This window comes from Platalea leucorodia, assembly GCF_965183815.1.
Source record: "Platalea leucorodia genome assembly, chromosome: 3".
In the NCBI taxonomy this organism is placed as follows: Eukaryota; Metazoa; Chordata; class Aves; order Pelecaniformes; family Threskiornithidae; genus Platalea; species Platalea leucorodia.
Window position 1 is genome coordinate 105793210 of NC_138825.1, and position 27522 is coordinate 105820731.

The window sequence follows — 27522 nt, forward strand, 5'->3', positions numbered from 1 at the left end:
ATGTGGAAGCTCAACAAGAGCAGCAAAGTTCTGCTGGACGACTCGCCCGAGGAGGAGGAGACGCGGCCCCGCGGCCCGCCGCCGGCCGCCGCCTGCGCCGCCGCCTTCGCGGCCCCCCAGGTAGGAGCGCGGAGCCCGGCGGGGCGGCGGCGGCGGCGGGGAGCCCCGCGGGGCCCGGGAGGGGTGCGCCCCGGCGGGATGAGTAATCACTTTTCCCGCCCCTGGCTGCGCCGGCGGGCTGCCCGCGGCGGGGAGGGGGTCTTCGCGCCGGGCGTGCAACTGTCACCCGGTTTTTCGGGGTGCTGACTGGCCCGTCCTCCCCTCTTGCCTTCCAGCAGCCGGCCTCCGGCGTTGCTGGGACTTGCTGTCCTTCATTCCAGTGGCTTCATACCGCAGGGTAGGCAGGGGCACTGCAACCCATCTGTTAAGCACAGTGCGTTAAACGGTGATTTGTAAGGGCGTAATCTTCATTTGCAGATGTGTGCGCGTCTGTGTGGAGCACTGGCGTTTTGGCAGGGTTGCTTTTTCTATAGTTTCAATAATGGTAGTTGGCTGTCTTTAAATAGCCGCAATCTCATTTGAAAGCTTTCATTGTTAAATGGTAAGTTAAATGCCAGCAGTGACCTTCTCAAAGTAGTGGTCGCCTAACAGATACAACCTGAAAGGAAGGGTATCAGTTGAGTATCAAGCAAAACAACTAAAAGAATGTTAGTTGACTTGCTTTCAAAAACTTCATAACAATTAGGCATCAATCCAGCTCAGAAGCCTGTTACGCTGGTTGATACTCCTTTGTTGCTGAACTGATCTTCTGTTGCCACGGAGTATCTTTAGATGTTGTATCAGGGGTTGCAGGAGACCCACATACCTAAAGCAAGTAGTTGCCCACGGCTGCAAACTGGTGAGGTTTGTATTCAAAAGAGGGTACAAAAACCCACCCAACTTCCCGCCCTATAGGCTGTCTTGCCTGCCTTGCTGGAAGAGCTGGAGTGTATCTGGATAATCTAGCTTCTGCTTGAGTTTCTGGGTGACAACTGCTATGGGTTGTCAACATGCATGGCTACTGCTGAAGAGCAGCCTCTCCCAATCGCAGCAATTATTCCCTCCATCATCTTCCAGTAGCCAAAATCACCAGTCTGCTCCCCTTGTCCTTTCCCCTGCATGGTAAACAGAAGAGCCCTTAGCCCTTGCTACTTGTTTGACAGCAGCTGTGAAGATTCATATGGATGAACAGGATCTTCTTCTGTGGGAGAGGAAGGACAGATACTCATTTTGGAGACCCCCTTCAGGTGATGAAGGGGGACTGTGGGGTTCGAGGCGACCCGAAGTATCTCCCACAACCTCTCATACAACATCTAACCTCTCCCTCCTACAGTTCCTATCCTCAGGTGCTTGGAAACTTCCACTGTTTTTGCTAAGCTGCTGGCCTGTGCTATCCACAGCCCTCCTCAACTTGCTTACCTCCTGAAATCCTCCTTGAGCACCAAAGGTCACCAACAGCTTCCAGTAAATCCCACTGACTATTCACTGCTTCTCTTCTCTACCACAAATGCTCCAAACCCCCTCTGAGGCTCCTGACCTTAGCCTCCCAGTCAGAAGATGATTCTTCAGACTTCTATCCTGACAATTCTCCCAGTCCTCTACTTTAGCAACAGAGGTTGGGGTTTTTTTGTTTGTTTGTTTATTTGGTGGGGGTCTTTTGTCCTGTCTGATTGTCTTTACTATCCTGGGCTTCTGTTCCATTAGTGGCAGTCTCATGTTATAATGGTGATGACCATGGTTTATGGTGCAAATGGTTTGCCATTTTCATGAATTTTAAGAAAATTCCTTTCCAACTCCCACAGTGTCTATTACCAATGGCACTGGAATAACAGATGCTTTTTTGGTATTGGAGGTGGCAGGGGGAAAATAAATTATTCTAAGGCACTAAATGAAATATTCTTGAAGATGAAGGATTTGGCAAAGTTAGCAAGGCTGTAGCATAGCTTGGAAAACTGGAGCAAAGACCATAAGCTATTAGTTGTTTTCCCTATTAAAATTAAGAAGACTTGACAACTGGGAAAAAAAAAAAAAACACCACAACCCCGCAAAAAGCGTTTAAATGTAGTTATTTTAGAGTTTATGTACACTTTAAGGAAGGATAGACTATATTGAAAACTATGACCACCTGATTAACATTGAAATTCTCATGATCTAGCAAAGGCAGCTTCTAGGTCAGCCATAGGTACAGTATGTCTAAAACATGGCTTAGACGGGTGTCAAGGAGAAAGTGTGAGGTAAGTGAATGCGCTTTTTCAGCTTGATACAGCTGATGGGGTTCAAGGGCCTTGCTTTTAGTTTTTGACGTTTTTGATATTTCATCAGAACCTGTTTTTGCTCCCAGTAATGTGATTGCAAGGGAGTGAAATCCAGTAATGTGTAGGGGGATTTGGTAATGATTTGCACTTAGCTGCTGCTGCGTCCTGACCTGCATCACCAAACCCCTGACTTTGGAGGACAGTAGCACCACCAGAGCATGGAGGAGTTTTGGGGGTGGTTCTCTTGGTAACTTAGCTGTGCATAGGAATGTCTTGGTCCTCCTCAGCCTCTGCTCTGTTTAAGTTGTCATGGTACAGCCTGCTTAAGCTGTGAATGAAGGATTACCTAATCAAGAAGAAAAGAATCCAGGACTTTCCTAATTTTCTGTCTTGAGGGCCAAAATCCAGATAATTTGTTTGAGTGCTTTTTAGTAAATTAAGAAAGCCCAGCATTAAATTTCATGCAGAAGTTTACTGTTAGATTTCATTTCCTCTAGGTTCTTTTCTGATACGTCATTTGGTAAAAGAAAAGATGAACCGTAGTCATCACATTTTGACTTTGATTTATGATATGTTGTTTTCCCCAACAACTATCTTTTGTCTTTATTTTTGTTTTTAATGGGCAAGCGGGAAGAAAATCCTTAAGCTTCTACCATTCATGCTATAAATAACGCTGAAACTTTTTACTTCAAAGAAAAGAAATGGGTAGTCACATCTGTGTCATTAAAACAGACCAGGCTGAAAGTGTCCCAGTGTAATGAAATGTTGGTGCTGTATGTTGTTTCTTCAAAGCTGAGAAAGAGTGAAGGAGTTCTCACTGTGCAACCTAATAATTAGGACATTGCAGTAGCAGACAGCAACAAAGAATTAGGCTACTATAAGTTTAAAAAAAAACAAAAAACCTTTGTTACTCCACAGAAATTCTAATCATCCTATTTAGATATGGAAGCCTGATCTGGGCTTACTCAAGCAGACATTTGTAGAAGTTCGTTGTTCTTAAATAGCAAAGCTTAGTTGGATCTAAAAAGAGAAGTTTTGACAGTTCTGTTTTTGTGGAATACAGAATGGTTTGATTTTGTTCCAGGGGAGAACAAAAACAAATTTTAGAACATGAAAATTGCAGTCGGAGGGAATTGTCAGGCCCTGGCCACTTTTTAGCAAAAGTTTCTGCATACATTCAAGTACTTTGAATTGTTAACACTTATTTAAAATAGTAAGGTGTTTCCTGAGATAAGACAGACAAGTAAATTTTGAAACAGTACTTGTGTAAATAAATGTGTGGATTATTGTATATTTTTTTTTTTTTAGACCAGACAGTTTTAGACTGAATCTTAGAAGTTAATTTTAATTTATGCTTTGAAGCATAAATATTTTTAATTTATGCAATGAAGGTGCTTTATTGGCTAAAGTTACAATTAATACATGAAGACAACTTAACACACGTAAATAGTACACATGTATAAAATGAAATTAATGTGCTTTTTCTGTGTCTCTCAAGATATGCTAGAAATGTACAGTGATGCATGCCAAACTTGCATTCAGTTTGTAATATAGTCATTATGTTTCAAACTGTAGCTGTATTTTTGGAAAGGGAAAAATGTTGGGTTTTGTCTTCTGGAAGGCAATGTTTCGGCAGTCGTGCTAAGTTTTCTTTGATTCAAGCCTGCTATCACCTAATCAGTCCTCAGAGCTGTCAATGCTGTGTCAATATCGCATGTAATTCTGACGTAAAATGGTGCTGGACTTTAAAATACATCTGTATGTTAGGGTAGTGGATGGGTCTCGGGCTGACCTATATTATCTCCTGCAACTTTATCTTTCATGTAAACATATTTCAGATCCTTAGCCTTGATCTGTTCTCCCCCATTGTATTTTTCTGTTACGTTCAAAGAGAATATGTGCAAAAACATGCTTTATGCTGAATTTTGTTTAGACTTGCTTAGTGGGTGTTTTAAAGTTGGCTACATAGAATTTTAGTTATCTATTTTAATGGAGATGTTGAAGTCTCTGGTACAATTTTAATACCGGCTTTCATCTTGGAATGAGTTGAACTCAGACAGGCCCTGCAGGAATGGGTGGGAGCTGAACGGCATTTCTTATGTTCTACTAATACGTTGAATAAGGGTATTTTTTAATTAAAAAATGAAGCAGTCAATGTTAATCCAGCTAATGCCTTTCCTTCACTTTCTAACCATTTCAGTGTGTCTCAGGCTTTGCCTGCAGTACTCTTATAATTCCTTCATACCTTCTCCTCTCTGCTAGCCTGTTTTTTTCCTTTCATCAGACTTGTTCTTGTGACATTTCAGTGACATTTTCCTGGCTAAAATCCATCACCTATATTCTGTCATCATTCTTGAATATTAGATTGTGGGACTGACAGCGAGGACTTTCCTGAGCCCTTCCTTGGCCTGTCTTTCTTGCTTTTCCTCCTTCTTGTCACATTCACCTTTCAGCAGCCTCTTGAGTGGGTCCTCTTTCTGTCTCTCAGTCCTCCTGGAACTCTACAGAGCTGACAGTGTCTTTTGGGGCTTTAGGCTTTCTTTTTTTTAATCCATTTCATTTCTGAGGTGCTTCACTTTCTGATTTATACTGTCATCTTTACACAGTTGACCTGGATCAGATCTGCTTCTCACCTCTTACCCCCTCTCTGTTGGTTTATTCTGACTCTGAGAAGTCCTACAAAGCACATATTGTCTGGTTGGTCTCCTACTATAGCAACATCAGTATCTATCTTTTTCTTTTTGGTCAAGCTGTAAGCTGAAGGTTGTCAGTGGTTTTTATCTATTGTGCAAAAGAGAATTTGTGTCCAATATTTTACTGTTGTTTCCTCTATAAAGTCCAGGTCTGCCTTTTTTTTTTTTTCCCCAATTATTATTATTTTTCTTTCTGTCTAGACAGCTGAAATTCTTGTGCAGACCCTCACTTCCCATCCTGATGGTGATTACTTCCTCTGCAGCTTCTAATACCTATGCTGAGTTTCCCCATTCCCTAGTCCCTGCAAATCCCATTGCTGATATTAATGTGGCATAAAGTTAAAGTCCTCATCCTTCGGCTTCCGTTTCTTCAGCTGGCCTCCCTTTGTTTCAGGACATTTACATTTAAATCTCTGTCCTTGCTTTCAAGGTTTTTCTTAGTACATCCCCTTCCTCTCCCCCGTTTGTCATTTTGATCACTTGTATCTTTCCTCAAGCCAGTCCTGCTTTACCAGCTCCGATCGCTTCTGTTTGCCAGCAGCCTTGTCTGTCCTCCTCCCCTCCAGTCTAATACAGAATTATCCGCTTTCACTGATCCACAAAACCACTATCTTCTTCTCCACATCATTGCTTGAGATCCACTTTTCCACAGCTATTTGTTGAATCTTCATGGGGTTTCACGAGGTTTCTGGAATCGTACTCTCCTAGCAGTGCTGGACTTGCTACCATTAATATACAAACTAAAATATAGTGCTTTTTGAGAAAGAATTAATTGTTTTAATCTATTTAATTCTTTTCTGGTAAAATAGGTTTATGATTTTTTCCTCGCTGTTATAGAAACTATTTGCCAGATTGCATGAGGACATCCATAACATAAGTAGAGTTATTAGAAGTTACTGAACGCTTTACCAGGTAGACTATCTTTCAGCTCTGTCATCATGAGAGGTACATTTCCAACAAGTTTTGCCGCTGGTCCTTTGCGAGGAGCTCCAGGATGGGTCTGTGTGAACACCGCAAGTGCTGATAGAAGTCGCATGTCAAAAGGAAGCAGTGCATGTGCTGGTGAACACTATAACCAAAAATAATGCGTTCAACCTGTTTTGCAGAAACTATACTGTGAAAATATTGCCATTACTCATGCAAGAGCTTTTTTAAAGATATGTAATTTAATTGCAAACACCATGACTGAATAAAAATTGTATGTCAGCTGCTGTCTTTCGAATTAGCATCCGTTGGTTTGTTTTCTGGATCGGAAAAAAGCAAATATGAACTTCGAGTATGGATAAGTTGTTAAAAATAATTGACAGATTTTTAGTCAGGAATTTCATCAAAATGGAAAACTTTACTGGAATATTTGAATTGTCACAGCAATTGAAGTCAAATTGATTATTCGAATTGTTGGAGCAATTGAAGTCAAATTGATTATTTGACTTTCTTACTTTGTTTCAGCTTTGACGCTGATGGTATTTTGATGTTAATACAGCTGTTTCCATTTCTTGAAGCATATTTGAAATATTATAAATTGGGCAAAACTAAATTCTTAATGAGCCAAGCTTTTTAAAATATTTTTAAGGTGTTTAATCTTTAATAACATTCCTCCAAAAATATTTCAGAGAAGCAAAGTCTGAGTAAGATGTATTATAACCACTTACTATGGAGATGCACAATAATGGGAACAATTAATAGAAAAACCTCATGTATTGATGTAAAAACAGAGAGCACAGGAATCTGGTGTTCTGATGTTTCTCTTTGTAACGCCAATAAAATGCAGAACTACAAAAGTATTCTTATGTAAATACTTACATTCTGAAATTAATCTTCTCCAGTACGTTTGGCCATTTATATCAATTGACAATACAAATATGGAAATAATTTAGATATTCTATTTCAAAATGAATGGAATGTGAAGCAATAACTGAAGTGGTTGAATGAAACAGGGTTTGTGGAAATGCTAAACAAGTTCTTGACAGCTGTGGATGCTGAAGGAAAGAGCATTATCTTAATTTTAGTTTATTTAGTATTAATAATAATTTGAAAGGTGAAAACATAGGAAAACTGTTTTTCATCTTCCAGTCGGTCTGGTGAATAATAGGCAGTTACAAAAGACTGGGGCCTAGAAGATGGAAGTGTTTTTACATACATTGGATGGGTTGTCTGCTGTATCTGAAATAGTCACCTGGACTTTTTAAAGTCAGTGGGGTGAAAGAAGTCCTTCTAGAAATGATCTGATGAATTGTATTTTAGAAGCATGTTTCAAGATTAGTGTTGTCTACTAAATATATCCCAAGATGAAAGTATAATTCTTTAACGTACTTAGATTTTTACATTTTCCTTTTCTTTATGGACAAAGTATTTTCAGTTTTGCCAAAGGGTGGCAGAGGAAACTTGCAGGATAGGAGTCACTGTCACTGTTTAGTCGCAGTGGCATTTAAAATGGTTTATTGTCATAATGTAGATGTTTTTCTAATGTAGTGAGCAATCTGGAGTGGAAAAGTATTTTTTTAAAGAAGAGCAAAATGAGTTTAAAATACCAAATTACTCTTGAGCATGAACAGACTTTAGAAATGCCTAGGTTAATATTTTTCATTGGCGATATTAATAGGACATTTTCAATTTACACCACCTGCCCAGATGGCTAGTTTCATTCGCTCACTTGCTTTAAGGACATAAAAATGGAAGATTGAGATCTAGCAGTAGATGAAATATGGACAAGGCTAATGAAATGATCTCGATCTCAATCTAGGCTAGCTCTGCCAGAAAGAAGCAGAGGCAATTCACGGTTCAGCACGGGAGTTATATCTGCTGAACACATAGCCTCGTGTCCCAGAAAAAAGCTATGTATGACTGAGTAATGCATCCTTTATTTGTTAAAATTGCAAACCTTGTTTTTCCTTAAAGGGCATGTTCAGTTTTGTATGAGCGTTCAGGTACAGTTCAGCTTTATTTTTCAGCTGTGTTAAAAGAATATGTTGAAAATAGTGTCGTTGCTTCAGTGCCCATTTACATTTGATCACTGTTGCCTCAGTTTCCTGACTCAGAAAGCATATATCCACACACTGAATTTTCCAGGTGTATATTACAGGTGCAGCAAGGCAAATGAGGCCCAGTGCCACTGATCTCCTGCTGATAACTTTCTTCTTACCCATGTTTGAGTGCATTTTGCGTTGTTTTTGATTCAGTTCTAAAATGAGATAAGCAGGGTGACTTTTGCATTAATAATCTGCTTTAGGCTTGTTTGTTTCATTTGATGTTATAGCAAGATCCTACTCAAACCTAAGGAAATTGTTTCTTTTGTTAGCTGTATTTAAAGATGGTGATCTGGCAGTGTGATCTCCTCTTCCGAATCTGTGCTGACTGTTCCTGATCAGGCTATGTATATATGGTTGTTCAACTGTTTGGTTTGTAATCAGTGTTTTGGGAATCTTTCCAACTTCAGAGGTTAACTTCCAGGTTTGTGATTTCCTGAGTGATTTTTTAATATATTTTTTTTTTAACCTTCCCCTCTCCTATCAATATATTATGTTGTGGGGTTTGTGGAATACTGCGAGTTGTGTTAAATTCCACCCTGGAGTGTATCTCTTGAGGTCGTGTTTGTTATGGGGTTTTTTCCCCACTAAAATTATACATCTGTGGTTCATAATCTAATTTGCACTTACAGGCACGATAACCTAGACTTTAAATTACGCACTCCTTGATGAGACGTGATGATAGGCAGGGGGGATGTAATAGGTCAGCAGAAGGGTGAGAATTTGCACCAAAAGGACCTACTCTTTTTAATAATAGCTTGTTTACTCTTACGTGTGCTTGGCTTTGACAGCTAGTGTGTGTACAAGAGGGAGGTTCCACAACCGGGCAGAGAAAATCGATAATATACCATTTTACGTACTAGAGCAAAAGAAGGGCATGCAGGGCAAGATGATGCTATTATTTGCATTAACTCTTTGATGTCCAGCGTTCTTCATCTTGGCCTGAATTATGAAAGTGAATGATCTAAAGAGACTAATTAATTACTTTACCACAAAGGAAGCTGAGGGAAGTAGATTACAATTTTGATCTCTGTACAAAAAGGTTTGTGTGCTAGTTGAATTAATCCCTTGAGTACCTTATGGTTTGCAGTATGTCCAACAAAAGGGCACTTGTTTCCTTATGAAAACACAGTGCACATACCAGCCTTCCCCTGCCAGAACTGGAAGGCTATTCAAGTTGCTGATCAGCATTCCCACTAGCGTTAGCATTTAGTCACCTATTAGTTACTAAATATTATAATGTGGTCCGTGTTTTTCTTTTAAATTGAAGTAAAAAATAAATTGTTGTAACTGTAAACTGCCCAGATTAAAATACACTGAAATAATTTGTGTTAAGTGTCAGCATGTGTTACGCAGCGTGATGAAGAAAGCTCATCTTCACTCTTTACGTGTAGCTGTACAGTAGATCATCCCCTAAAGAAAATTTGAAAAACCAGATCGTAGGCTCCCTGATCTCTGAATGGTAACAAAAGTAGAGAATATGTATCAGAAGAGGGAGTACTAATGTGTATCACTGAAAAAGGCAAATTCTTCTGTCGGTAACAAGTGAAGATGGGTTGTATATGACTTCTCGTCTGTTCTCCTCGACTTCCTAGCTGTGGCACTGGTCCCCACCCTCCCTCTCCTCTTTCCCTCTGTCATTTTTTGTTTGTTTTTTTTTTTTAATACACAACCCATCCCTACCACCCAGTGCACAGGTCCCTCCCAGCGATGTGGGCCACGGCTGGCTCTGAACCCCCACACGTGCTCCTCCCGTGCTCTCTTCCTGCCGTGGGGTGTTAGTCTGCTGCTCTCTGCTTTTCCTAGCGATGCATTTTCAACAAAACGTTTCAAAAGCTAGTCTCTTTGCTGAATTCAAACCTACTGGCCGGTTTCAATCAAGAGTTACTGGGAGCACGTGGGATGTACGGGTGGACATCACAAGCACACCACAGTTGTCCAAATCTCCTTTTCTTAGGCAGTGTATCTTAAAAGGATACAATGGATACTTGATAGGTCTTCCACCCCAAAAAAATGTATTTTAAGTATTGAATTCTCACCAGTTGCTTTCTTGAGGGTATCTTTTAATTTTTGTATTTCGTGTCTTCTAACTTTGTGTTGTCTTCTTACCATCAGCCTCTGCTGTGTGAGCATAGTTACTGCCAACTACTTTCTCATGAGGTAGCACCTTGTATATCCGTGAGTAGTAGCACTGTGTTAGCACAGAAACACAGCCCTAGTTGTCACACTTGTAAAGAAGCAAATGAATACCCCTTTTTGTCTACTATTTATTGTGAATTACACCTTTAATCCACAATGGTATTCACATTTTATTATGCTGACTCCCTAGCCACATGAGGTGCTCATTGCATCTCTTGGTTTTCCCCTAAAAGCTTTCACTGTGAAAGTTGCTTCATGCTCTTGCTTCCTTGTGGTCTGGCTTGCTAGAGGCCATATGCCTTCACACTTCTGTCTTTTCCCTTCTCTGCAGTAGAGCATAAAGTCTCTTTATGCACTTTCATATTTTTATTATCCTTCCTAAGATATCTGGAGAGCTGGAAGAATTAAAATGAGAGGTGTTATTTCTTTGGAAGGTGCTAACAGTGTCTTGTTTGTTCTGGAGACGATATTGTTGGTTGGTGAAACTGGTAGCTCTGCCAGCTCTGAATGTCTCAGATAATTTCTCCTCTTACCGTACTTCCCCTTGAGGCTTTTCTAGTTCTTGTTATTTTTTTTTCCTTGGGAAAAATTTGGACAAATCAGATGAAGTATTCTCTAGCTCTTACCCTGTGTCCAAGCAGAGATGCCATCATGTTAAGTCTAAGGCTTTGCAACCTCATCCAAAAGTTTGAGAGCCGAGAGTGCTGAGGAGAAACAAGGAAACTTCTGAAAGGGTACATGTGTGGCGTTTCCGTTTAAAACATTGCCAATGATTCTCTTAAAAGGAAAGAAAGAAAAAAAAAAGGGGAGGGGGGAGTAACTGAAATTCATTTCAGAGTACTACAGAAATCTTAACTTTGTCATTTTTGGTATCCCATCTACAATAATATCCTCCTGTGTTAAAGAAAGCTTACGCACCTCGCTACAACCTCCTTTCAGGTTGTTATAGAGAGCAATAAGGTCTCCCCTCAGCCTCCTCTTCTCCAGGCTAAACAACCCCAGCTCCCTCAGCCACTCCTCATAAGACTTGTGCTCTAGACCCTTCACCAGCTTCGTTGCCTTTCTTTGGACACGTTCCAGCACCTCAATGTCCTTCTTGGAGTGAGGGGCCCAAAACTGAACACAGCACTCGAGGTGCGGCCTCACCAGTGCCGAGTACAGGGGCACTATCACCTCCCTGGTCCTGCTGGCCACACTATTCCTGATACAAGCCCCGATGCCATTGGCCCTCTTGGCCACCTGAGCACATTGCTGGCTCATGTTCAGGCGGCTGTCAACCAACACCCCCAGGTCCTTTTCTGCCAGGCAGCTCTCCAGCCACTCCTCCCCCAGCCTGTAGCGTTGCCTGGGGTTGTTGTGACCCAAGTGCAGGACCCGGCACTGAGCCTTGTTGCACCTCATGCAGTTGGCCCTGGCCCAATGATCCAGCCTGTCCAGGTCCCTCTGCAGGGCCTTCCTGCCCTCCAGCAGATCAACACTTCCACCCAACTTGGTGTCATCTGCAAACTTACTGAGGGTGCACTCAATCCCCTCATCCAGATCATCAATGAAGATATTGAACAGGACTGGCCCCAACACTGAGCCCTGGGGAACACCGCTGGTGACCGGCTGCCAACTGGATTTAACTCCATTCATCACAACTCTCTGGGCTCGGCCGTCCAGCCAGTTTTTTACCCAGTGCAGAGTGCACTTATCCAAGCCATGAGCAGCCAGCTTTTCCAGGAGAAAGCTGTGGGAGATAGTGTCAAAGGCCTTACTAAAGTCCAGGTAGACAACATCCACAGCCTTCTCCCAAGTAAGAGAAGGAAATGGCCTCAAGTTGCACCAGGGCAGATTTAGGTTGGATATTAGGAAAAACTTCTTCACTGTAAGAGTAGTTAGTCACTGGAACAGGCTGCCCAGGGAAGTGGTTGAGTCCTCATCTCTGAAGGTATTTAAAAGACGGGTAGATGTGGTCCTTAGGGACATGGTTTTGTGGTGGACTTGGCAGTGTTAGGTTAACGGTTGGACTTGATCTTAAAGGTCTTTTCCAACCTTAACGATTCTATGATTCTATGACAGTTAACTGAAATCTGGAAGTTACATAACTTAAGATCCACAGGAAGTAATATTGTAATTTTGGATGATAATAGGAGTTCCTGACTTTGTGTTCTGCCCCAACAAGTAAAGCTATCGATCTACAAATCACTCTATTTCAACATACATTTATCATTGAACTATAGTGCGATGGTCTTCATCTTTGTTCTAGAAATGCTCCTAACTCCATCCCTGTCCCTTGTATAATATAAAGTATTGCCTATAAAGTAAATGGGAATATTAGTAGGCAAACAGACAAATATAAATATAAAAAAAAAAAATTATAAAAAAAATATAACAAAGATGCATGGGATTTGAAGCTGGTCTCTCAAAATGAAACTGATGCATTTGGGCACCCACTTGACTAGGAATACCTAACGCTTCTCATGCCGGCTTTCTCACCTCTTCGTGATGCCGTTAGCAAAGTGAAGGAGGTCTTTGGTAACACGTAGGAGCTGGAATACTGTGTGTTTTGGGTGTCTTGGGATATGTGAGCGTGGAGTTACCCTGAAACAAAAATTAAGCTTACGGAGCAAAAAGCATATCAACTCCTTAGCATTTACTTTAGTTGAAAAGGAAGGAGTTGATAAATTTGATTTTGAAACAATTAAGTGGCTGACATCATAAGCAAAAAACAGACAAAAGTGAACACAGGGGATTCTGTGAAACTGCTACTTCAAAGACACTTTCCGTAAAGCATTCTGTTGTAACTCTGTTTTTTTCTTGGAACTGGAGTTAAATATTTTCAGTTATAGGTAGCTGTTCTTGTTTTGTACTTGGGGACTGTTTGTGTTTGGAGTTATAGGTAGAGCAAAAAAAAAAGTAACATTTTTCTCATTAAAACACAGACTGAAAAAAGTGAACATTATATAACTCCTATATGCTGTGGCCCACTTTCTATATCTTTCTTTGGCCTCTAAAGTACTCCTGGCGCTGATTGTACTTGCCCTGTCTTGAAGAGAACGTTGATAATTAACCCGATGGCCTGAGTGTATGAAGACACCAGCTTAATTCAGAGACGGACAGAAATGCTACCCCACTGAATTACCTTTACTAGCATCTTCAGTACTCTGGTTTTCTTCAGAAATCTACAGTTATAAATGGAGGGGAAAGGAATGTGGGCAAAAGTCTGTCCTTGAGTTAGGGAAATGTAATGCTTTTTAATGTGAAGGAGGAAATAATCTTGGGACATTCCAGACGCTGCATAGACCATCATCTAGTATGGTATTCAGAAAATCAGTGTAGATCCAAAAAATACAGACACAATTATTAAGATCAAATTAAAAGTTTAATTTTAATTGTACTAAAATGTTATGATGCAAGGGTTTTCTTGATCTCTCTTTGGGGTGTGGGGTTTTTGGTTTTGTAAGGGTTTGATTTTGTTTTTTACATCTGGGGCAGCATTTTTCCTCATTCTAAGTGCAGTTTTGTTCACATTTCTTATTTTAGTAGTGGTGTTTGCTTAGTTTTGCATTGTGATTGTATTTTGTCGATTTTCTTTTATGATGGGCTGAATGGCATAAAAGCATTTATGAATACTCTAAAATTTGTCACTGCTAATTGTCAAACCAAAACTGACTATGGGCCTTTTTTTATCTTTATCCTTTTTTTGAGAATAAAGACCAGTTTCTTCATGATGAAGTTTCATCTTCAGTGTCACAACTTGCAACAAAGGTAAATACCTGTTCTTTGGAAGCGTAACGTTTTATATCATATGTATTTCAGTCAATGTACTTCATTGATGGTTCTATAATTACGTATGAGCCTTGGTCATGGGGTTCTCACTGAAGTAATATTAGCAGTGCAGTATTAGTTAGAAAGCTGCCTTATTTCCTTTCATTAATGGGTAGGGGAAGGTATCTTAATTTTTTTTATTCCACATGATAGGTATTAAAATACAAAATGAAAATAAGAAGTCACAGGAATAACTAAAGTGAAGTCTAAGGAAGCACTACATTCTAGCTGTAACCAGCGACGAAAAGAAGAAAAGTAGAAGGGATTTGGGTTATTTATTCCATTATATGTAGCTCAGCTGGCTCTCTGACCACAAGAGGTTAAGGGCTTTATCTTGTATCTCTTTCAGAAAAGAAAAGTAGGCATACAAGTTATTTTTTTTTACCTTGATATGTGTCCAAGAATCTTTTTTAATGTTCTTAAAATACATTAGTAGAAGATGAAAGAATTGGAAGTTGTTATGATATGCTAGAGCTTGTTTTGAAATTCCATAGGTATAGAGAAAAGCATTTAAAAATAGGTTCATTAGCGTAATAGGATACTTCACATTAATATGTATAAACTGAACATCTGTCTCTGTTACTTCTTTTTGTTCTACTTCGGATGCAGCCGTATTTTCACTGAAAATAGAAGTCAGATTGTACTGTACCTTTTTCTGTTCTTTAGGAGAAATGTATTCTTTGTTATGAAAACATAAATTACTGTTTATTTTATGCCAGATGATGAATGTTTAGGAAAAGAATCTTGAAATCAATCTATTTTATATTGAAACCTTTTTCCCCCTTAGTCATTCAGGAAGGCTTGCTAAGTGTGTGTTTTGACTTAAAAAAAAAAAAAGTCACCAGGCAAACCACTGAGCTGCAGTATTTTTGTGTTTTAAAGTAAAACCCTCTTGTCTTAAAAATGTATTCACAAAAAAGCACCTTATCCTTCTCATCATCTCTTTATTGTTGTTTCTGAAAGTACTTCTGTATTTTATTTGGTTGTTCTGTTGTCTTAAAAGCTGTCGGCACAGTGATAGTCCAGAAGTTCCAAAATCTTTAATATGTATTATATGTGTGGCCTTTTCAGTATGCACATGTCATGAATAAAACAGTCTCCATGTTGAAGCAGTATGGTGAAGAACAACGAAGTTCTTGTGAAAAGTGCAGTGGATGAAGGGTATGTCTGCCCTTTAGGGAGACAGCCTTCCTGGTCTCTTAAAGCCTGAGTTTTAAGATGGTCCTGATGCCCATTTGCAGAGGGAATACTTTGACCTAGGTTTAGAGGTGCAAAAGTGGGAACTAGTCCTCATGGCTGGAGGTGGAGGTTGGAAAATGGTCTTAGTTTCTGCTCATGGAGGAAGCTGCCTGCTTAGCAGTGAGGGCAGGCTAACTGCAGTGCTGAATTTTTCTAGGTCCCTCTTCACAGCTCTCCTGAAAGGCAGGTATTGCTGGTTAAAAAGCCTCGTGACATCTCAAAGTGAGGAACTGCGAACCCTCTAGTGGTGCTCTGTGAAGTGCAGAAATCTGGAAACGGTGCTCATGCTGGACCTGGCCCTTCAGCCTCTGCAAAGCTAATCTTGGGGGTCTCACCTACATGCTGAGCTGCTGGGTTAAAAGTACAGCAGAGGCTTCATCTACAGCCGTTATTAGGCCAGTTTTTGAAGAGACAAAGCGTTTTGAGAAACAAATAATTTTAATAATGAAATTGGAGATGTTGGGACATTTTGGTAGGGCCAAATCCTGGAGTTTCAGCTCATGTGTGCCACAGAATAGAGTAACTGTTGGTCTGCACACCAGCAGTTGGTTGAGTTGAGAAATTCCTCCCCCCTCACCAAATGCTTTGATATCTGTTAGAAAAAATTGGAGGGGGGTTGTTGTTTCGCTTTCTGTTATTTTTCTTGCATGTTATGAATAGGTTCCCTATAATGTGGGAACAACACTTCTTTAATTCAGGCTGATTGGCATTTTTTATTATAAAACACTTAGTTGTAACTTTATTGAACTGTAAGGTACTTTTATGGAAAATTCCATCTCTAGCTTTTTATTTTAGGTTCTTTTTTTTTTTCAGGGGGAGGAGGGAGGAAAGCTGTAGAACAAACAATTGTTTCTTCTCAGTCAAGGTTGAGAGGAAAATCCGTTCTTTTTGTTTACGTTTATAAAAAGTTTCTGCAAGTGTTTTGTGGAGTGCCTCTACGTTGCTGGAGGGTTTTGATCCACCAGTTGTCAATCCTCTGTGAAAATACTTGTGAAGGTCTGCTAAAACTTGGCCAAAATATAAATTTCTGGAAATCTCATTTCATACATGCTGAGTAGTGCCTTTTTAGGGATTAGCTGCTTAACTACACAATGGCATTGAACATGCTGATTCTCACTGCAGGTATACAGCGAGAATCCCCTGTAATTGCTCTTTTTGGTTGCTAAGGCTCTTGTCATGTGGCTTCTTGTAGCCCACAGAGAGGGACTTCTGTGCTCCAGAGCCCTGCTGGCCAGGCAGTCAGGAAGCAGAAAAGTCTAACTGGAACATATTGAAAGTACTGGTACCCACTCATAAAGCAGTACCATTTTAGAGTCAGAGTAATATTCGAACATACTTGAATCTCTTGCTTTGAAATGTAAACTGTTTGTCTTGTACCTCTAACATAGTGTCCCAAATCCTTGCTATTATTCTTCGACTTGATTGTATCATGTGCTTTTTTTCCTCCCGTAACAAGGTGTTTATGTATGTTAAACACATCCATCTGATGTATGGATTTAACTGTTTTCAGTTAAATTTACACATAGTCTTCCTCTGTAGTATATGTTCATCTATATCTACATACTTTCTTTTTGCAATGTACTTCTTAAATTTGCGTTTAGGACTGATCTACTTCTTTAGTTTATACCCAACTGTTAGTATTCCTGGTTTATTGCCTTTTAGCCTAATTTTTCATGAACCTTCTTGCCCTTTAGTAGAGCTCTAATGATGAACTATGTACCTTTGAGAGTAAAATTAACTGAAAAGTCTTCTTAGTGATGCTTTACTGTTTCCCAGTAGACTCTTTGATTGTTCATTTATTACTCATTGCCTTTTTACCTAGTGTGGGAAGCTGAGTGTCATGTAAATCATCAGAATTTGTTGGTGTGCTGAAAAATGGTACCCCTAAAGTAATTTTTTTGCAGTAATACCTCTCAATTTTGTAGGAGACTTCCAATTTGAGACGACCTGTCCCTTTCTGGGGCACTTTTATAAAGTTAACTGTCAGTAGACATTTGTTCCCTGTTTTATTTAAAGAAAGAAAAATTGTGGTCAACATGTGCAATTACACTTGATTCACTTGAGTCAATAGAGGTAACAAAGCAGAAAACCCTTACGATAAGGGTTGGGTTTACAGAATGAAGCTTAGGGGGTGAGTTTGAGGAAGGCATACTGTATGTACAAAGCTATATGTATGGAAGAAAGTGGATAGATGACTGCAGCTTTCAGAGGGTGCTTGAGCTGATACAGTGGTTGCTGCTACAAAAAAGGTGCTGTTGCCCCTAACTTCCACGTTCTTTGGTGACTGTCTGACATCTTTTAATGAGCTGATGCTTACCACTAACCCAAAAGAATGCAAAAAATGAGATTTCTGCTGGCTTAGTGAGTTGAACTGGTTTTCCACAGCATCACGCAGGTACAAAACCATAGTATACGGAAGGCAGTATAAATGTGAGCAGGCAATGGACTGGGTTGACCCTTTTCAGCAGCAGTGTGTGATAAACCAGATCTGCCACCTTGTGAGACTTCTCTCTGGGAATCTGTCTGACAGATGGGCACCGATACTGAAGCGTTGGCAAAGCAGAGGGGAGGGGAGCGAGGGGAAGAAACAGCAGACAGTTTGACTAGGGATACACACTGCATCCTTTACATGATGTTCTAGAAGTGACTACTTGTACTCCCAGTTTCGGAAGATACGCTAATTAAATGGCAGCTTTTTCATGGTGGAGAAAGAGTACTTCATAAGCTGGAATTTCCTCTACTGAAGGGGAAGAATCCGTGTTCTGGTCTTGAGCTCTTTAGATGCCTGTTGGGACAGACAGTGATGATGGTTTTTCAGTAGTCTGCCAGTTGATGGATTAATATGTATGTGTAATTTCACTTCTACTGATCCTTGATCAGTGATTGCATGGGGCATTGTGCTGCACAGATTTTCACAATCTAAAATGGAAGATATGGAAGAAACTTCATTAATGGCTGTTCTGATAAGCATACTCCATGCTCCCAATAGTCAAAGTGGTATGAGACCAGTCTGTAATCCTACTTCACAGAATACTGAAGTGGCATCTTGAGAAGTTTCTGCTTTGTTTCTCACTGGTATTTTTCAAAAAATAGTAGACTGCAGCATCTGACCTGGTCCTCTAAAGGTTTTGACTTTCTAACATCTGATGTTACAATTCTAGTCCTTCTTAATAGTGCTCTCTTTTTCTTAGCAGTTCCTTATGGGCATTTCACTAGATTTTTTTTTTTTTTTTTTTAAACCTGGAGTTTTGACTGTACACCTGGTTCTATTCTAGTGGTATCAGTCAGCTTTGATTTTCAAAGATCAGCTCTGCCAAGCTCAAGAATAGCCCATCCCATCAAGCAGAGCAAGAAGCAAAGGTGGCAGGAGGCCTGTCTGGATGAACAAGATATTCCTGAAAAAACTCAAACATAAAAAGGAAGCATATAGGAGGTGGAAGCAGGGTCAAGTGACCTGGAGGGAATATAGAGACAGTCTCTGAGCATGCAGGGATGGGGTTAGGAAAGACAAAGCCCACCTGAAGTTAAATCTGGTGAGGAAAATGAAGAGCAACAAGAAAGGTTTCTGCATGTACACCAGCAGCAGGGAGGGTGTAAAGAAGATGGAGCTTGATGCTCCTTGGTGGTGCTCAGTGAATGGGCAAGAGGCAATGGGCACAAATCAGAATAGAAGAAATACCATTCAAACATAAGAAAAAATGTTTTCACCATGAGGGTAGTCAAGCTGTGGAACAGGTTGCCCAGAGAGGTTGTGGATTCTCCAGCTGTGAAGGTATTAAAAACGCAGCTGTACATGATCCTTGGCAATCTGCTCAAGCTGACGCTGCTTTGAGCAGTGTGGTTGGACTAGATGGTCTCCAGAGGTCCCTTCCAGCTGTAAAGGCTGTGTGATTCTGTGAACTTTGGATGTTGAATTATTTCTTTTTCCACTGACACATGGAAAAATACTTTAAAGGTTTGAGAATACAAGCTCGTCAGTTATGTATATAAACTTTTTTGAAAGTTTTAGGAGTAGTACTTTTGAGTTTTGTGTAGACAGTTATATCATAAAAATGAAATACAGAACTTCTGCAAGTGGCTTGATGCTTTATGGCCATATCAGCACTGTATTTTCATACTTTGTGTAACTTCAGTCTTTTTACATAAAGTAAGTCCCTGGTGTGGTGAGGAGTCAGCTTACCAAAGTGTCATCTCTTCTTTACTTATTGACCTTCCCTTGACATCCATTGCAAGGAAACTAATTGATCTGGGATCTGGGTCTTTCTCCACGTGTTCTGTAAGAATGTTAGAAATTCCCAGCTGATTCAGAGACTGGCCCATCTAGTCTGGCAGTCTGTCTTTGACTGTGGCAAGCAGAGATGCTCTTCAGGGAGAGCATAGCTTGGCCAGTTTCTAGGGCCTCTTCCCCTAACATCAAGAATCATTGTTTTGAGATATTAGGGGGTGCATACCTCTGAATAGAGGGTACCCATTTATGGACCTGCTGTCTGAATTTGTGTAATCCTTTTTGTGATGGTTCCTAGCATTTTTTGGCTTTGCAGCTGCTGCATGTCAAACTGATGGTTTCAGAGAATGGTAGCTTCAGGATCTGCTTCCTGAGCTGTACCTACCAGCACATACAGTTATAACTGTTCCGCCTGCATTGGTGGTGGCGCTGCATACGTAGGTGGTGCTTGTCGGTAGGTTAAAAGTCTTTAAAGAATATTGAAAATAAATACAGAAAAGCAGCAGGGTGTTGTGAGGGATTTTTTTAGTATGTGACAGTTACGTGACAGCCATAGCCAAAAAGAAAGATTGTTGTCTTAACAAACAGTTCAGTAGTTGGAAAAAAGCTTCCGGAAGTGGGAAATAAGTATTTGACCTCCTCCTTTGCTATGGTTTATATTCTCAAGTATGGTAGCACTGAGAAGACTGGTCACTCCTTTTCAGTTGAGTGAAAAGATGACGCAGAGGATCAGCACCGGTGCAGGCAGCTGTAGAAGAGGAGGTTTAAGCATGGTAGGCAGAGGTTCTGGTTTTACTCCTGCACTTCTGGGGTTTCCTTCAGCCTAGTCCATTTAATATCCACTAGACTTTGTGAAATGAGTTTTATCGCATATTAGCAAAATATGGTCTACTTGGACACTGATGGTGTTGTGTAGATTATCCTGGAAGTGTTTCCTCTGGAAACCCCAAAGAAATAAGTGTTTGGTTGGTTTTTTTTTGGCTGGAAGATTGCTTGGGTATCCAAAACAATCCATCAAAGGCTGGAGTTGTATCAGTGAAGTATGTATGATGTTCTAGATTAAAAGAAGGTGTATGTGTAGGTATATCCTTTTTTACATGAACTTAAGTGTGTATATAAACGCTTATCTCCAAATAGTCTTTTGTCAATGCTGTTCTTTAAAGGCACACATAATTTAAGCTAGTTGTCTGTCTGTATATTAAATTGCTATCTGAAAACCAGTTACAAGGTGGGTCGTTGTGTTGGGTTTTTTTAATCTGCAGATTTCTTACATGGCAATGGCTTGAAACATCATTAGTGAAGAAAGACAAGCTTATATATAAATAAATATACCCTGAGGTATATTTGGGTCTTTTTCCAGTTTAAAGACCTAAAGGATTAAGGCAGTAAGAGTGGTTATGTGCTGCTTTTAATTGTGGGTTTGCCTATGGTAGCAAAGGTTCCTTCCCAAAAAGGCCTGCAAAAGTAGAGTTTGAGTAAGATAACAGAAGATGAAGGATTTTTTTTAACATATGAAAAGCTAAGTGCTTTCTAGAGTTTCTTTCTTTTTTTGTTTTTCTTTCTTTCTTTCTTTCTTTCTTTAAACAGACTACTTCCTTCAGCAGCTAACTTCTTGGAGATTCTTCCTTGTTTTGGAAGTTTGTTGTGGGTGAAGTACTTTGCAGTGAGCAGAAGCCAAATCAGAGTAACAAATCCTCACGTTAAACTTGTTACAGAATTTAACTGAACAACAGAAACAGACAACAGGATTAGGCCTTTATAGACTAAAACTGAGGGTTTTGACCATTATTTACACCACAGAAGCATTAAATGTTGAGTACTGCTTGGAGAGGCTGATAGTTTAAACACAAGGATTTTGTATAGCAAGGTATCTGTTTGAGGGTATCATCTGCAGCTTGTCTGGTTTTGTTTTATACTATTGACAGTACCAGTCCTCTGTGAGATGGGTATGGTGAGTCTATCACAGGGATGCAAAGTTGAAGTTAGCTGTCTACATATTTTTAACATAATTAAAAATAGAAAGCGTATGTTTAAATTAAACATGAGGGTTTGCTTATTATAATCTGTACTCACTTTATTCTCATAGTGGAAAAAATATATATAGAAGCAGTTGCTTTTCTTGTGAAGCCATGAGGAATGCTGTGGTTTATGGTAAGATTAGGCATGGGTTTAGGAAGAGGTGAGCAGAGCAGTTGCGGAGGCCGGGGTTGTGGTGGACCTGGCTTTTGTGTACCTAGTCTGTCCATATCCCATGGGCGAGAGCTGGAAATCGCTCTGGGCTTCCTTAGCCTTTCCTCTTCAGAGTTCTCCAGAGCTTTGCCCACAGCTGGATCCGTGTTTGTATCTAACCAAAGTGAAACTGAGTCTACGTTAGACCTTCCTCCTGATCTTAAAATGGACCTGCTATGTGTCTGAGTCGGAGTAGCTGAGGCGGTTCAGATGTGAGTAGGGAAGGTGGGTGAGAAGTGAAGGTGTAGGACATAGTGAAACAGGAGAACAAGAGATGGAAATACTCTGTGACTAGTGTGCTGTAACAAGGGCGCTGTGTTACTCCTGTAAATGGTAGAGGTTGTAGGTTTCTGAAAGGTGAGGAGGTGGCAGCACCAGTGTTTTCCTGTCTGGTGTTTGTGCTCAATTCGTAGGTGATGTTTCACAGGTTTTAAGGCCTATGCAGACGTACCAGTTATAAACTGTAATCCATTAAAACCTAAATGTCAAATTGATACTAATTTGCACCGATGAGTTCTGCAAAAAGGATGAAGCATAATAATAGGTGATGAATTAGCCTTCGCTTATGTTGACAACTATAATTTTGTTTTGATTGTTTATTATACTTCATAAAGTATTGTTGTATTTTTTTAATGTAATCAAGTAACACTCGTAGTCTGTCACTCTGCCACTCTTACTAGACCCTGCCAGAAGGACCAGCAACTTTAATATTCTGTGCTCGGCATGCATGCACGCATTTCTGTTAGAGTCCTTAAGCATGCTATCAGAATAAAAATAACCAATACCTATTTTTTTTTGCTTTGGGGGAGAGGGAATCAAACCTTTCATAATGTTGAAAAAATAATTTATGCTACATGTTTAATGGTCACGATAAATTTAGAGAGCACACTGTACTGCACCAGTGCCACATGTTACACTTGACTGGTGAGCCAACGCTCTTACCCCTTCTGCTTGCAGGGCCACAAGAAGTAGTTTTGGTGGGTTAAAAACAGAACAATGAGTGCAAAGCAGGTTACATGTTGAGTTTCATAATTCAGCTGGTTGTCCTGTCTGTTGTGGCCCCTCCTAGCGATGACTGTTCGTTCCATGTCTGTCTGCTGAAGCCCCTTGGACTGTTTCCTACACTGCTTAGATCCCCTTCTTCCTGGGATGTATGAAAATGGAGCCAGCAGCTCCTGCCCGCAGAAGAGCATCCAGCAGCCCAGCTGCGCTCACTGACATCACTTGCCAGCCTCTGCAGACCGGCAAGGTTTTGTACTCTTTGCTCATCAGGAAGAAGCTCTTGCTGCAGTAACCCAACCTGCCCTTTTTCAAACCGCGGCCCTCCTCTGCAGGCTGTATAGAGCCGCTGCGCTCCCAGCTGCGCAGCGGACGAGAGGCAGGGCTGGTGCTGCCTGTCAGCCACCCTGCGTCAGCACTGGCAGCCGTTCGTGCTTCTAAGTCTGTAATTGTAAGTCTGTAAGTCGTACATGCTTGTCAGTCTGTAATTCACATTTCTGAGGATGTTTACTTCTCCGTGTAGGTTCAAGGTGCAAGTTTCCGGGGTTGGAAGGAAGTGACGTCTATGTTCAATAAAGATGATGAACAGCAGTTGCTAGCAGGATGCAAGTCTCCAAAATCCAAAGGGTGAGTAAATACAATTGGTCTATTTGCTATTAAAATACACAAACTGGAACAGAAAATACCTGTGCAAAGTAGTGAAGGTAGACACTGAGAAGCAGTAGTGTTCAACTCCTGGAAGTTAAATCACAGAGAAAGGTTTATGTGCATTTCAAAATTATGTATATGTTAAGCTTACAATGAGTAAGGCATGCTATATTAGGAAAGGACGGCTATTGTTGATAACCTTTTTAGGTCCGTCAGGAAGAACAGGGCATTTAGCTGCATAATAATTTTTTTACTGTAGAAAAGGAGTAAAGGTCTCTGAGTAAAACGGGCATTTCCACCCTCCCCCTTTCCTCTTAAGGATTAATTATGGTTGAGTTTACAAATTCCTTTTTTTACATGCTTTACTTTCTCTTTTGAAGTCTTGTCTACACCTAAAAAGGTTAAGTGGAGTAGCTATATACCAGGATCTGCAAATCTTTCCTGTTGGAGCTGAGGTGTTTACTTGGAACAGTTCTGTTGCTGGTACAGTTGGAGCTGTTCTGAACAGAACAGACCTCTTCCCAGGACAGGCTGTTTTGCTGTTACAAGTATATGTAGGCTTCACCTCCCTGTACTACCTAACTGCCTTGGTTACAAACAGGCCAAAATGTGCCACCTATCAGTATAGCTGTTCCAGCCAAATATTAGCTTTGATAAGACTTGCTGTAGTATGTTTTGTTTCCAGTTTACTTTGAAATATATATTTCAGTATGCAAGTGTATATATGTGCAGGGGAGGGTGTGTATAAAACACATTTCCATTTCCATTTGAGCCTGTTCAGTAAAACTTCCCCAAAGTTCCCAGCTACTGTCCCTGTGCAGTTTTATGGGTGTTACTAAGATGCTAGGTTGCTTCAAGGATCCTTTGCAATTGATGCTGAATATAAGAATCAAGTAATCCAGTGAAGAGAGCGGAAGTATGAAAACCGAGTTACCACAAATGTGGAAAGCTATTTTAGCATTACTATGAAAGCTGCCTGTATTTTAAGTTTGGGGGTGTTTTCCCCCACGATACCACGATTTTTACTTCTTTATTTTACTTCTTTACTACTACTTTACTTTTAAAGAAAAATGCAACTTTTCAAGTGTGCTACTCGCGAAATATGAGAAAAGTGTTCAGAGTCTGTGTCTGGCTTTAGCAAGATGAAAATTCTGAAAAATCTAATCATAAATTCAAAATTCAGTAAAGGAAAAGTAATTTTAAAGGTATTGGTTCAGTTGCTTCTGTTTAAATATGATAGTGTCAAGCTTTCATTAACGGAAAAAAGCTCTTTCAATAGAAATACTAAAAAAATTTCAATGGTGGTTTTATTTGTGGCTAAGGAATTTGTATGCTACTAGCAGAGAATGTTTCCAATTTCCTATTTAGCTCATTGAACCCTGAAGGTTGTGTGTTTCACCACTGGTATTCAGCCTTTCCCTGTGGTCCATTATTTGATTACATACATAACCGTGCATGTAAACTTAGGCATAAACATTTGACATCCTGTATTTTAAATACTCCACACTGCAAATATGGAATAATTCAGATTGAAGGTTCTTAATGGGATAAGAAATGTAATAATATGAGTAGCCTTTCAAATGTCTCTTTGAGAGAGAAATTACAACAAAGGTTGTTTTTTCTTGGTTTTGGGAAGGGAATTTTGGGAGTTCTTACCGGAAATACAAAACAGCTATTTTCAAAATATTGTGCAGATCTTTATGAAAAAAATGCTGGTATCTTTAAAGTCCTAATACTGCGTACATCAACTACTTCAGGGTATAAGGTTTAACTGGCAAGGTGATAACAGGTATATGAAACTGAGGAACACAGCGAGTGATTGTTATAGCTGGTGGTAGACAAAACGTTTTCATATTCCTTCTACTATCCTACCTCTGGGTTTGTTTTTCGGATTTTTTTGTTAAAGTCCTAAATTGTTCTAATGCATGCTAAAATACTTCATACATTCACCAGGGGAGGGGCAGGGGGGAGTATGAGTTCTTTTATAATAGGAAATGGCCGTACTTGGTCCACTTCTGATTTGTCACTGCAAGATTCTACTGTATTTAGGCTTATATGTATAGGAGGGTGTTTTTCCTGAAGTTGACAGTAATGGATGTGCTGTTATAGGCTGACAGCTGATCAGCATTCCTTATTATAAACCACAATAAAGTAATTGAATGTTTATTAATAACTATTACATGCATTGTTAAATGAGGAAATTAATCACCTCATCATTGTTCTTTTCTAGAACAAACCTAAAGTTAAAGGAAGAGATGAAGTCTGAAAAGAAGCCAGGTTTTTGGGACAGTTTGGTGATAAAGCAGAATGTCCCATCTAGGAAGCCAGATGAGATTGAGGGATGGGAACCACCGCAGATTACCGCTGCTGACTCTACCAGTGATGCAGCGACTCCTTTAAGTGACTATACAGCCTGGTCAGGCTGGGAAGATGAAACCAAAGGCTCCACAAAATACACAAACCTGGCCAGCTCAGGAAACAGTTCCAGGTGGAGTATCAGATCAGCTGGAAAGCTGGTTAGTATTAGACGTCAAAGCAAAGGTAACCTTACTGACAACTGGGAAGAACTAGAATGATACTGGTAATGTGAAATACTTTATAGATAAGAAGAGAAAGGTTCCATGATTTACTCGTATGTTTAAACCAAAATCAAATCTGCTCAATATTGCACCTTTATACAGTACTTTGTTTTATTCAGATTGTTACAAATTTTTGCTCACCTGATAGTAAATTTTCTTATTACATTGTTAAATAGCTATGTTTTCCACACTGAAAAAAAGTAGAGAATCTATTTTGTGCCTATATTTCACATTCAGACTTTGCAGTATGTTGGATTGTTGGTTTTACCAAAAAAATGTAATTCCTTAGTGAATGTATACACTGGTTGTAAATTTGACTGCCTTATGTAGGAACTTCCACTAGCTTGAGGTCCTGGTTTTTGTGGTTTTTTTTTTTCCTGGTATTTGAGGGCCACTCAGAATTTTAGTTTTGATGCTGTCCCTTTTTAACTAAGAATACTGATCTGTCGCTTGCAGGGAGAATGCTTATACTTAGTAGACTGTTTTCCAAATCTTCAGCCTCAGCATATGCTTCAGCTTGTGCACACAAGATGCTCAACTGTCACAATGTGCTATACTGTGTATGAAATGGGAAAATACTATTCTAATGTAATTCCTTCCATCACAGGATCTTCACCAATAGTCAGGTCAAATGGGTCTTCCAGAGTTGTTTGTTTTTTGTTTTTTGTTTTTTTTTTTTTTTAATATTGAACGTTGTTTGACAAAGCTGAGCTGCTCAGTTTTTAAGATGCATGTTATGCCAAAAATAAAAATTATTGAAAATTTGGAAAGCAGCAGTGAATAGGGTATAAGAAAATCTCAATATTCAGTATCCGTAGTCCTCAATCTAGGGATAAGTTGCTTCTTATGGAAGGGCATATGTTTTCATTTTTACAATAGCTGATCCTTGTTCTACAAACAACTTCTGTGTTTTGTACTGTGTTGTTCCTTCCCCCCTGCCCCGTAAGCAGTGATTAGATTATACTCTGGCATTTTCAGGGTAACTGAGTAACTGAGCCATTGCAAGTATGTGCATGCACACTTCTGAAGCATTTTTGTTATAAAGCTCCGTCTTACTAGCTACTGATATTTTACTTTTTTGGTAAAAGAAGGTGAAGTGTTAAACTTGAGATTTGAAATGTATATAAGAATACTAAAAGTGCCTCTTTCTAGCGTATTGTTTCTCATTAGCAGTGCGGCTGATGTCAGATCCAAAGTTGGTTTCCATTTTGTTTATATGACCTATATAAATACTACTTTAACATTCATGGAAAAAATACCAAACCAAAAGTTTCATAAAAAATGAACAGTAGGCCTTTTCTCTCCTGATTGTTAAACTTTATATAATGGATGTCTTGTAAACATATTTTTGCAAGAAGCTTATGCTGATGAAAAGGGATGCATGCAATTTTCTTTTAAGCTTGTACCTTGTTTCTGTTACTGCCACATTCTTCCTTTCTTAGCTCTCTCTTTCTCCTCTCTCTTCCAATTCATGTATAGTTTTCTGGCTTACAGTTCCTGCATAGCTATATTTTGGAGATTCCTGTTGAGATGTGCCTGGAGGGAAACTGTAGCAAAATGGTTTTGTTTTTGTTTTTGTTTTTTTTCCCGTATTAATAGGATGTTAAAAGACATTGTTCTTAAGTTTATATAAAAGAACAT

General features: G+C 39.8%; 1 protein-coding gene across 1 annotated transcript; it reads left to right on the forward strand.

The window, feature by feature from the left end:
- On the forward strand, nucleotides 1–26233 carry TDRP (testis development related protein; the record flags this gene model as incomplete). The annotated part of the gene is made up of 4 exons (XM_082307312.1): nucleotides 1–120; nucleotides 13843–13902; nucleotides 23178–23281; nucleotides 25533–26233. 4 exons carry the CDS (start codon nucleotides 1–3, stop codon nucleotides 25876–25878), a joined length of 630 nt encoding a protein of 209 aa, XP_082163438.1. The 3' UTR covers nucleotides 25879–26233.
- Between the last annotated feature and the right edge of the window lie 1289 nt (nucleotides 26234–27522).